Source organism: Grammomys surdaster, unplaced genomic scaffold (genome assembly GCF_004785775.1).
Source record: "Grammomys surdaster isolate TR1022 unplaced genomic scaffold, NIH_TR_1.0 128, whole genome shotgun sequence".
NCBI classification, from domain to species: Eukaryota; Metazoa; Chordata; class Mammalia; order Rodentia; family Muridae; genus Grammomys; species Grammomys surdaster.
Window position 1 is genome coordinate 3,252,444 of NW_021604586.1, and position 13,083 is coordinate 3,265,526.

Below are 13,083 nucleotides of genomic sequence, written 5' to 3' on the forward strand. Positions count from 1 at the left end.
GCTGCGTGTTCAGTGTAGATCCATGTGCTGCGTGTTCAGTGTAGATCAGAATGGCTGGCAGGAGAGCCTAATTACATCACTTTGCAGACTGCATGGCCTCCTGAACATCCTTCCAGCTCATGTCTATGATACGTGAGCTGTTCTGTCTCAATGAGAGTTTTTAAAACACGCGAGGAGGGCTGGGGGGGATAGCCGAATGGTGAACGTGCTTGCTGCCAAGTCAATCGTGCTGGAGTTTGGATCCCCAGAGTCCACGTAAGAGCCTAGTACAGATGCTGTGCTGCCTATTATCCTACCACTGAGCAGAGACAGGATCCCTGAGTGAGCCGGCTAGCTAGCGAGACTTGTCATATCAGGGGGTTCTGGACGAGAGACCCTGCCTCAAAGACTAAGGTAGAAGAGTGATCAAGGAAGGCTACTGAGAGCAACCGTGGTCCCACATGCACGTGTGCACACACATGCAAACCTGCACAGGCGTGATAAGGGTAACAACCCACGGTGACAAACAGACCTAGTCAGCTAAGACACTGTGGCTGCTCACACCGCTGAGCACTGCCTCACCCTCTCCCTCGGCACCATGTGCTCCAGGGAGAGATGATCCTCCTGATGGGCCTGTTCTGCAGAAAAGGTTCGGGACATTTCTACAGAGAAAACAGGAAGAGGAGCTTGCCCTTTGCAGTCTAAAGTAGCATGGTCCACATAGCTCTGCTTCTCCAGGTCAGGATGACTACGGCAGAACTCGAGTGTTTCCTTTTAAGTATGTCTTAGCTAGAACTGTGGAGTCTGAACGGAGTTATATAAAAACACTGACTAGCCCCGGAAGCCGACCTTTGGGCTGCTAGCTTCAGAGCTCCAACAGATAGTCCCCCACATCCTGCTTCTTTAGGATATGGATGGTGCTGAGAGGACAGATGGTTTCAGGAGAAGATTATGCCTTTTTCCTAAACTGTTGTCTATCTTAAGAATTATTTTTAATTATCTGTCCCGTGGAAAGGTGGCTGGTGGTATGTGCACATTTGTGCAGGTACCTATGACGACCAGCAGAGGGCACCAGACTCCCTGGAGATGTTGTGAGGCCCCTGGAATAGGTGACAGCAACTGAATTCAGGTCCTCTGGAAAAGCAGCAAGCACACCGTACTAACCACTCAGCCACCTCTCCAGCCCGTTACCCATTTTAATGAACTTCACATTACCTAAGCAGATCATTTCCATGTGACCGATGTGCTGTTGTTTTGTTAAACCAGACCTTTCGTGTTGGCAAGCATTTCGTCTTCGGAGACGAACATTGTCACTTGCTTTATATGATCCAGACTTTCTGAAAAGGTTAAGGTGATGCCTTCAGAAACGCTAGGGAAAGACTTCAGCAAGCACAAGATTACTGCCAGGATTTAGGAAGGGGTGAATAGTAACTGTGAATGAAGGTACCAGGGCGGAGAGAGAGCGTTCAGGAATGAATCATATGCAGTCCCTTAGGGAGATGTGTAAATGACAGGCCAGAGCGGTCACAGAGCGAAGGCTGAGTCCTGGGATGATAGACATGCTGCTCAGATCACCTCCAAGAAGGTCTGGTGTTAGCCTCAGGGTCTCCTAGACCTAGGTGGACCTAGAACGGCCATGAGCAGTTTCTCAAGACAGGTCTAGACTCCCACTGGAGAGTCCATGCCTGGTTGCTGCGCCCTGGGGTACCAGGTCCTATTCAGGTTCTGCTAAGGCCAGTCCCCTAAATCCTCCCTGGGAGCCACACCTGTCACACTTCCTGTTTGGAAATTGCAAAGGTTTAGCCCCTCCACCTCATTTTCTTAAGACAGAGTCCCTCACTGAAACTGGGTCTCACCAAGTCAGCAAGACTAGCTGTCTCGTCACACACGCCCCAAGGATCATCCTGTCTGTCCGCTCCCCAGGCTGACAGTGTAGGTGTGCACCATCATGCCTGGCTTTTCACACAGATCCAGGGGATTTGGACTTGGGTCCTCATATTTGTATGGCAAGCGCTTCACCAACAGGTCCATCTCCCTGGCCCCAGACACAGGGTCCTGAGACAGAGCGTTAGGGTCCAATAGAGCCTGCTTCACAGCAATGCCATGTAGAGGATGTGGAAAGATAAATATCCCACCTAGCTCTTCCTAGCGGTGGGCAATATGAAACAGGAAGTTCTCATCACCTCTGGAGTTTTTCCATGGTCATCAAAAATATCCTTTTTTCCATCGGTTTCCACCTGGGAGAATGCTAACTTCATGAGCATGCCTCGTGACCCAGCAACTTGTATAAAGGATGTTTCAGCCCATCCATGAAAACTGTGGTCTGGGTTACTGTGCTGGCTAGTTTTATATCAACTTGACACAACCTATACTCATCTGAGAGAACGGAACCTCAGTTGAGGAAATGCCTCCATGAGATCCAGCTGTAAGGCATTTTCTTAATTAGTGATCAGAAGGGGAGGGCCCAGCTCATTGTGGGTGGTGCCATCCCTGGGCTGGTGGTCATGGGTGCTATAAGAAAGCAGGCTGAGCAATCCATGAGGAGCAAGCCAGTAAGCAGCACCCCTCCAATGGCCTGTACGTCAGCTCCTGCCTCCGGGATGCTGACGTGTTTGAGTCCCTGTCCTGGTTTCCTTTGATGATAAACATCACCGTGGAAGTGTAAGCTTACACTGTGGAAATGTAAGCTGAGTAAACGCCCCCCCCAGCTTTGGTCATGCTGTTTCATCACAGCAATAGTGACCCTAACTAAAACAAGTTACCAAGGAGACAAACCCACATAGGTGTGCCTAACGGCTGTACAATTACAGTAGGCTTGACCAAGATACTGGCTTTTCATAGGCTAAGCTACATGTGGAGTGGTTTCTGAGCTACTGAACAACAACCCAAACCCTGGGTCAGAGAGGACGGGAATTTCAAAACAGACCCCAGTCTGCTGTCATTTCCTTTTCGACCAGCCCAAGCCTGAGACCATGTCGGGGTGATGAAGATTATTCATGTTGACTCTGCTTAAAAGATGCTGGTTTGGATAAAACCAGGTCATCCGTTACGGTGGCACCCCAATTAAGCCAGCTTAGCACCCCTTACTGCCGCTGCCATACGAAGCAAGGGGGAAGAGCAAACATCAGCCCCGGCCATCAGCCTTCGAGCTGCCAGAGCACAGAAATATCAATCAGGTTGGAATTGCTGGGTACAGTTTTGTCACTGAGAAAACGACTCGGTAAAATGACTCTTGAGATTGGGTGATAGAGGAGGAGTGAGTGAAACTACGTCGACTTAGCTCTCCCCTCCAGCTCCCTGAGCTGTGCCAGCCCCTCATTTCAGCACTGCAACCGCATCCCTGAAACGGAAGGTCTCTGCCTGTTTTCCCATCTGCGTCATGAAGCCAATGCTGCTGGCCTGCAAGACTGTCATAACAAAACAGAAGTCTGGGGCCGGGGAGTTGAAGAGTGCTTGCTTGCAGTCCAAGCCTAAGATCATGATTTCAATCCCCAACACCCACGTAAAAGAGCCAGACATGGTGGTGTGTGCTTCTAATCCCAACACAACTACGGTGGTTAGCTTTGTCAGTTTGATATGATCAAGGAAGGTGTCTCAATGGGGAACTTTCTAGATCAGAATGGCCCCTGGGCATGTCTGTGGGGGCTCACCTTGATTACATTGATTGAGGTAGAAAGACCCACCTCTGGTGGGTGGCACAAGTCCCTGGGTTTGGGTTCTGGACCCTATAAGAGCCGAGGAAGCTGAGAGCTAGTGCACACATCCATCTCTCTGCTCCTGACTACGGGCGTGTCACGACCAGCCACTCCAAACTCCTGCCGCCTTGACTTCTCACAGTGACCTGGAACTGTGAGAGACACCTAGTCACTTTAGTCAGTGTTTTAACAAAACAGCAGGAGACACAACTAAAACAGCTGGGGAAGGGGGTGGAGACAGGCGAATCCCTGGGGCTCTCTGACTGGCCAGTTCATTGAGCCCAAGGTTCTAGTGAGAGACCCTGTCCCAGAAGACAAGATAAATGGTTTCTGAGGAGTGACGCCCAGACGCACACACAGGAGTACACACACTAAAAGGACCAGACACCATGATCATCCAGAAAGCAGCCTGGATATTTAAGTGTGCTCCTTGAGTGGAGTCAAGGACTGATTTTCCTAACTCATCACTGTAGGATTGTCAAGGTCTCAGCCAGACATGGAGACACTGTCTGTGACCACCCTGGGAGTGAGCCGAGCATTGTTCTCAGGAAATAACGAGCCACCAAGCCCATAAGAAAAGAAGTCTGAAAAGTACCTCCTTTAGTGTCAGCATCATGGGGAATATGCTCTTGGCTACTTAGGTGGGGCTAAGCCAAGGGCCATCTGCCTACAGCGGGACACTCCCACACTCATGGGAATAACCAACCACCCTGAACAGAATATTTTCACTCATTTTTTTATAGCAAAGAAATTGACTGGGGTATGAAAATACTGTCAGCCACAGCCGTGTGGACCAGCCCGGCCCACAGCATCTTAGCATCACCCCTCTGCCATCCCCCTTGGTGCCTTGCTCAGCTTCGTAGCGACACTCACTGCAGGCCGTTCTTCCCTGTATCTCTATCCTCCGCTTGCTGTCAAAGCTACTGATATAAATGAATATCTCTATCAATGTTCATGTGATTGATTGTTGATAAGATCGATGTGATCATTGAGATTAGCAACACGATTGATAGTCTCAAGCCCTTGGAAACCCAGCAGGGCAGATGTGAAATCCTGCCTCTTCCGACCCCCAGTGTGATGTGAGCTCTGACAGGGCCAGGAAGCCTCACCAGTACAGCCTCACCCTCCACAGTTTCCACACAGCCTCACCTTGTACGCGTCTCGTTCGATTTGCTATAAAAAAAAAAAGAATGAAAATATTCTGTTTGGGGTGGTTGATTATTCCCTTGAGTGTGGGAGTGTCCCATTGTCAGGCAGATGTTCACCATGTAAAATCATGTTAACTCCTGATTCCCCAGGAGCCTCTGCTCCATGCCTCTAGAACTGGGTCCAGGCAGATATGGGACCAGTGACTAGGACAGCTTACTACTTCCCAGCACTTCTCGGAGGCCTCTGGGAGTATTTGTGTGACCCTGACATTCTGAAGTGTGTGTGTGTGTGTGTATGTATGTGTGTGTGTGTGTGTGTGTGTGTGTGTGTGTGTGTATCCATGTACCCCATCTGGCCTTGAATTTGCTACATAGCTGAGGATGACCTTGAACTTCTGATCCTACTGTCTCTACCTCCTGAGTGTTGGGACTACAGATGTGCACTCCATACCTGGTTTTGTTCTGTGTCTATGAAACCAGCCCACCCAGCTACCCCAGGGACCCTGTTCCTCTAAGGGAGATGCATTTGGGGTCTCATGATCTAGGGATTCTGTCCCATGTGTAAATCTGGTCTCTTGCATGCAGATGCTGGCAGCAGGCTTGTCTGTAATAGTCAGAAACTGAAAACTCCAGACGCCCATCCACAGTGAACACACAGACACCACATGCTATATTCACATAGATTCTGCTATCAAGAAGGACCAAGTGCTGAGATAGGCTCCAACATGAATTAGCCTCAGAAACACAGCATTAAGCAAAATAAGTCACACACTAGCTGGAGAGATGGTTCTGCAGTTAAGACCAAAGGCTGCTCTTAAATTCCCAGCATCGAGGCAGCTCACATCCCTCTGTAACTGCAGTTCAGGGGATCTACCGCCCTCTTCTGGCCTCCACAGATACTGCATGCATGTGGTCCCCAGACAGACATGCAAGTAAAAAAAAAAAAAATACCCATGCACATAAAATAGTTTTTAAGATTGCATACTGCAAATTTCATTTATATGAAATGTCTGGAATGGATCATAATGACAGAAAGTAAGCTGGCGACTGCCCAGGGCCAGCAGTGGGTACCAGAGAGTTAGCACAAGGGTCTCTTCTTGGGGTGCTCTAGAATCAGAGCGTGGTGCTGGTTACGTGACTGTAAATTTACTAGAAAATCAATTTGTTGTAAAAATCAGTGACGGCTGAGAGAAAGGGGAGTGGTACAGAACTGAAAAGAAACTGCCTTTAATTCCTGTGTAACTTTTGAATCTAACATTTCCTTTCTGGTTATTATAGCCCTCATGGTTATTGTAAAGAAAATTAGAAACAGAGGAAGGTATTATTTTAATGTTCATTACCTGGGGAGATAATCGCCGGTTGGGTTTTAATATATTCCCTTCTGATCTTTCTCCAGCCATGTATACATTTTAAAATTAGGATCATGCTATGTTTTCAGCTCTGTGTATCATCAGCTCGGTATAAAGCTTACACATGTTCCTGGGTAATGGAACCTACCAGGAAAAAAAAAATGCCTGGTGTTCTGGGAGTAAGAAATATGCTGTTTGGCTAAAATTATGAATATTTTTAAAATGGCATTTCTTTGTTTAAAGAGCTGGTGTGGGATCTCAGTAGTGATGCATTCATCTAGAACAAAGGACGCCTTGGGTTCCATCCCCATTACCAAAGAGAAACAGACAGCCTTGCTGGTCATGGTGATGCCCTCTGATAATCCCAGCTCCTGGGAGATAGGGACAGCAGGGTCTACGGTCCAGGCTAGGCTTGGCTATCTAATGAGTTCAAATCCAGCTCGTGCCAAGGGAGAGCCTTCTCAAAAAGGAAGGGGAGGAAGAGGAATGGAGGAAGGAAGAGAGGGAGGAGGGGAGGGAAGGAAGAGAGGGAGGAGGGGGAGGAAACCCATGCCTGCTTCTCACCACCTCAAGCTTCTCTCCTTCCTGCTGAAGATAAGGCCTCTTTCTTAAGGATTGATTTCCCCAAATCACGGTTCAGGGATTTTTGTTTGATTTCATACCTGAAATTAGATCCTGTAAAAATCACGTAATAAACGGTCTGACATAGAAAGTAAAGGTTAGCTCTGGGCATAGTGGCACATGCCCATTATCCCGTGAAACAAGATCTGGTTTCTATGTTGCTGGATTTTCTAAGCAAACACTGGCCCTGTGTACAACTCACATCCCGCTGTTACTTCTAGGGAACGTGTATACAGCTTGAGAGCCATCCACAGTTGCTAAGCAACTCCATCTGACGGGCAGTAATAGTAAAGGTGTCAGCTCATGACCCATGAGAATCACTAGAACTGGCCTTGTGGCACCTGTCCCCACCCTGCATGCTGTCCAGCCACGGGGAAAACTGTCAGAGTCTGTCTGTGTCCCTAATATGTCGTCGGTTCAGTTAGACAGTGGGAAGCTAAAAAACTCCAACTATGTCTAGAATGACTTAGTTAAGTGCCATGGTTGTTGGCGGGAAGGGGAGATTTGGAGAGGTGGTGGCCCAACAGTCAAGAGTGTGTGTTGCTCTTGAAGAGAACCAGAGTTCAACAGGCTGCTCACAACCACCCGCAACTCCAGCTTCAGGAGACCGGATGCCTTCTTCTGGCTTCCGCAGGCATTGCCTTCACATATGCATACACACACACACACACACACACACACACACACACACACACACACGTAAAAATAATAATGATGAGATGGTTTGCTCGAGAGGCCCAAAATACTCAGGCTCCTGGAGGCAGAAAGTGGGTGGGGCTACTGAAGGGGTCTGCTGGGCCAGCGGTTCAGTTGCTGACACAGGTTCAGTGTGGAAAGGGAAGAAAGTTTGAATGACACAGGGGTCAGCTGCATGACAGTGTGGATGTTCTCGGTGCCACTGGGCTGGACACAAAAGTCGAGATTCTGTAACACCATGAAGGAATAACTCATAATAATAAGATGTAAGTGATAAGAAGAATAAAGAGAGTACCTGGAGAGACATCTCAGTGTCTAAGAGCACTGGCCTGTCCTCCAGAGGACCCGAGTCTAGTTCCCAGCACCAACACGGAGACTCGCAACAATCTGTAACTCCAGTCCATAGGTTCTGCTGCCCTCTTCTGGCTTCTGCAGGTACCTCTACGGATGTGCACATACACACACACACATGTACACATAAACCAAAATAAGTATTTTGAAAAAATAATGATAATCCCAAACATAGTGTCTTAGTTAGGGTTTTACTGCTGTGAACAGACACCAGGACAAAGGCAACTCTTAAAAGGACAACATTTAATTGGGGCTGGCTTACAGGTTCAGAGGTTCAGTCCATCATCATCAAGGTGGGAGCATGGCAGCATCCAGGCAGGCACGGTGCAGGAGGAGCTGAGAGTTCTACATCTTCATCTGAGGGCTGCTAGCAGAATACTGGTTTCTAGGCAGCTAGGATGATGGTTTTATAGCTCACATCCACAGTGACACACCTACTCCAACAAGGCCACACCCACTCCAACAGGGCCACACCCACTCCAACAAGGCCACACCCACTCCAACAAGGCCACGCCTTCTAATGGTGCCCCTCCCTGGGCCGAGCATATACAGACCATCACAGACAATATGCAGATTTTTGATTGATTTCTTATTGAAAATAAGATTCTATTTTTAAAGATAAAAGAAACTACACAATAAATATTCTGACGTAGAAAGTAAAGGATAAAGCTGGACATGGTGTGCATGTCTATAATTCCAGCACTCGGGGGTCGAGGCAGGAGGATCACGAGTTCAAGGCCAGCCTGAGCTGTGTAGTAGGTTCCACAACAACCTGGAATACATAGTAAGACCTCGAAAGAACAAAACACTAGTTAATTACTTAGTTGTTGAATTAATCAAATTTAAATGTACAGGGCAAAGGCTTATCAAGAGAAGACATCCTATACGGATGAGACCTAAACTCAACAGGTCCGAGGAAGTCCACGCTGATCTCTCTGCTCAGCACTTAGAGCCTCTGTAAGAGCCCTCTGTGTGTCTACTGTGCTCAGTGTTGGAAGCAGCCATGTGTCTCTGGAATGAGGGTCAGTCACCTTCACTGGGTCCCCGACCACCAAAGTGGGGACCAGAATGGCTCCTATCTCAGAAGTCCTTCCAGTTTTCAACTCAAAAAATCCAGAAGCCGCTATACACTCAGCCAAGCCCCACCCCACATTCAGGGCTGGGATTTTTTTTCAAACCTTTTCTGAGAATGTAACCTAGCTTCCTCCATGAGAGTCTGGGTCAATCACAGTCTATCCTGTATGGTCAGCTCTTTTCTGGTCCAGGATTCTTGGCTCATTTCTGGTCTGACACACACATATCCTGGGTGACTGGCATGTTGCTAGTCTGTCATGTATGTATTCTGGGTGGGTGGCTCAAACTGAGGCTTTTTCTGTTGAAATGGAAAGTCTGTGAAGAAGAGATGGTGTCCTAACCAAGCTTGAGCTCTTAGACTTGTCACAGAGCTGTCCCCACAGGTGACAGAGGATGCTGGTGAGAAAGAAAAGAAAACAGCAGTAGCTAAATGTCTAAAAAATACTCAGAAGCCCCAGGACTTCCTGTTATTATTACTGGAGCCAAACAGGCTTGGGCAGAACATGGTGCTTGAATATCTCCAAACTTTGGATGTAACTTTTCTCCATCCTAAGCTAAGGAAGCCGGTGGCTCAACAGGTGACAGACGGCACATTGCCTTTGCCATGCAAGCCTGATGCCTAAGTTCAGTTCCCAGAAACACAGGAGAAAAAGAGAACCAACTCTCAGAAGTTCTCCTTTGACCTCCATATGTGTGCCATAGCACAAGTGCAGGTACACACACACACACATCACATATCACACTACATACATACACACACACATACCCCACATACCACACCATACACCATACATACACATCACATACCACACCACACACATAACACATATATGCCACATACCACACCTCATACCACACACATACACACACATCACATGCCAGACCAAATACACACACCACATATCACACCACATACATACACACACATCACACCACATACATACACACACATATCACACCACATACACACACATATCTCACTACATACATACACATATCACACTACATACATACACACACACACACACCACATACATGTATGCACACACACCACATACCACACCACACACACACACACACACACACACACACACAGAGTAATAAATAAAATACAATGAATTTAAAATAGCATTCACTAGAGAGGCAGGACAGAGCTTATAGACAGGATTTTGGCTCACCCAGCATTTTCTTCTCACCCAAAGTAACAAGCTCTTTCTACTGACTTAGAAAAAGACATCACCAGCCGGCTGGGCAATAACACATGGAAAATTGAAGACAGTGCTGTAATTAAGTTCATGAGAGGCCGATTCTTCTGGCTATATTTCAAACACCCGTAATGTCTTCTCATCCATTCTACCCAAACGACTTTACTTCATAATATATTCAGAGCGGAAGGAAAAAATGTATGTAATGGATTCTTCTGAGATATTCAATTAGTTCAATAAAAAGAGGAAAATAATTTTTCAACAAAGAAGTTTAGCCAAATGGCTAAAGCTGACAGTGAAGAACTGGTTGTGAAGTAATTCTGCATTTCTTTGAAGTTATTGTTCTAACAAAAGTTGGTGATGTGCCCCGTGAGGAAGAGCCCGCCCTGGTGATTAATCACACACGTTCCTATTCCCTGTGTGTTTGTCTGAATGTGCCTTTGGCATCTGTCTTTGGGTGCTGACACGTTTCAATTCCCAGCAGGCCGGGGAAGGCTCTCAATTCCCACTGCTCAGAACCTGCTCTTCATCTCCCTTCAAGCTGGTTTCTTCCTCATTAATGGAAAACATAACAGGACAAAGCAAGACACGTCAGGAGCATCCTCCCTGCACGACCCCATAGCTTCTCCTTACTTATGGTGGATGCAGGATTTCATTTGGATTTGGGTTGCTTTTTCTTATGGACAGGGACAGTTGAACCAAGACTCACCCTGTAGCCCAGGCCAGTCTCAGACTCCCAGGGGTGCAGGCTAGTTTTATGTCAACTAGACATAAGCTATAGTCACCTGAGAGAAGGGATCCTCAATTGAGAGAATGCTGCCATCGGATTGGCCTACGTGTGAGCCTGTGGTGCATTGTTGTTTTATTGACTGATGACTGAAATGGAAGAGCCTAGCCCATTGTGGGTGGTGCCATCCCTGGGCTGGTGGTCCTGGGTTCTGTAAGAAAGCAGGCTGAGCAAGCCATGATGAGCAAGCCAGTAAGCAGCACCCTTCGTGGCCTCTACATCAGCTCCTGCCTCCAGGATCCCGCCCTGACTTCCCTCAGTGACGGGCTAGAGCTGTGAGATAAAATAACCCTTTCCTCCCCAAGTTCATTTTGATCATGGTTTTTACCACAGCAAAACACTCCCAACTGAGATGTCACGATCCTCCTGCCTCAGCCTCCCAGATCACTTTCTTACTTTGCATCCAGCTCCCCGTGTTCTCTCCAAAGCTGCCATCTGTCTTTGAGCTTCAGGAGTCTTAAGGCAACCTCTAGCATTCTGAGTTCCCAGAAAGGCTTCTAACTCAGCTCCGCCATGTCTCCTGAGCCCCGTACTTCCACACAGTGTACTGAGTCTGAGGAGCCGCTAGCACAAACATAGCTGGACTGGTGGCCCCTCAGCAGCCTTTGCTGTTCCTCTGATGGCCTCACCTGAGCCCCTCATCACCGAGACACAGCGTTTTCCCTGTGCATACTACCCATACTGTGTCCCTGTTAGCCACTGTGGAGACTCTCTATACACACAGCTGTGTGGTTTCTATCAATGACTCAGATCAGGTTGTTCCACCACCCCCTTCTTAAAAAGGCATTTAGCTTTACGTATATGGTTGGTCTGCCTATATATAATCCTTCCATCGTGTACATTCAGTGCACAAGGAGGCCAGAGAAGGGCGAGAGGTCCCTTGGGAATGGAATTATTGAGTCCAAAGCTACCATGTGGGTGCTGAGAATAGAACCCAGGTCTTTTGAAAAAGCATCTAGGTCTTTTAACCACTAAGCCATCTCTCCAGCCCCACAACTCCCTTTTTAAAACCTCTGGTGGGAGACAGGGGAGATGGCTAAGAGGTTAAAGGCACTTGCCACCAAGTCTGATGACCTGAGTTCACTACCTGAGACCCACAAGATGGAAGGAGAGGATTCCCCCAAGTTGTCCTCTGACTTGCACAAGTACAATCTGTGTACACACATGCACACACACACTCACAGAGTGTAATGGAAAGTGATTGTAAATATTTGCATCAAGCCACCACCGTTTGGAGACCATCAATAAGGTACTGTGATTTGAGAGGTACATCTGACTTATGGGAATAGGAGAAACATACATGCTTACAATTTACAGCCTACAAATTGGCACTAACTCTTCTAAGTGACCACTGGAAACCAAGTTTGGTGGCATGTGTCTATAATCCCAGTTTACAGAAAGGTAAGGCAGGAAGAGTGTCACTTGGCGGCCAGACACTAGGCACTATCTCCAAAACCCAAGGGCTCAGGGGAGATGTGACTCCATTGTAAAGCACTTGCCTTGCGTGTGTGGCTAGTCACACATGCCTGTGATACCAGCACCCAGGAAGGTGAGGCAGGAGGATCACAGGTTTGAGGACAGAACAGTCAAAAGTATCATCCTTTGCTGTCAGCCCAGTTGAAACTGTCTCTAAATAATGAGTACAGCATACACCAGGTATGGATCCCAGAAAGTGACTTGGTAGACCAACATCCTGCTAAAGTGGTGGCTCATGAGCGCCTCCTTTTCCTACAGGCAACCCTCCTGCGACTGGAACTGGGACTCTGCTGATAACCCTCGAGGACATTAATGATAATGCTCCTGTCATCTACCCAACGGTGGCTGAGGTCTGTGATGATGCCAGAAACCTCAGCGTGGTCATCCTGGGGGCTTCAGACAAGGACCTTCACCCCAATACAGACCCCTTCAAGTTCGAGATTCATAAACAGGCCGTCCCTGATAAAGTCTGGAAGATCTCCAAAATCAACAGTAAGTCAGCGATCACAAATGGCCATCCTTGGTTCATTTAGTTTGAACTTCTGTTCTCCTTCCCATAGGTTCCCACAAGGGATTTCAGGGGTGTGTGTGTGTGTGTGTGTCTATGTGTGTATGAGTATGTGTGTATATCAGTATATGTGTATGACTGTGTGTGTCTGTGTGTGCATGTGTGTATGACTCTGTGTGTGTGACTGTGTGTCT

General features: G+C 47.6%; 1 protein-coding gene across 1 annotated transcript in view; it reads left to right on the top strand.

The window, feature by feature from the left end:
* Window positions 1-13,083, top strand: part of Cdh13 (cadherin 13) — a 1,006,804-nt gene that overhangs the window by 981,663 nt on the left and 12,058 nt on the right. The window contains exon 12 of the mRNA XM_028752897.1: window positions 12,640-12,873. Coding sequence (XP_028608730.1) covers window positions 12,640-12,873 — 234 coding nt within the window. The remainder of the gene's footprint in view (window positions 1-12,639; window positions 12,874-13,083) is intronic.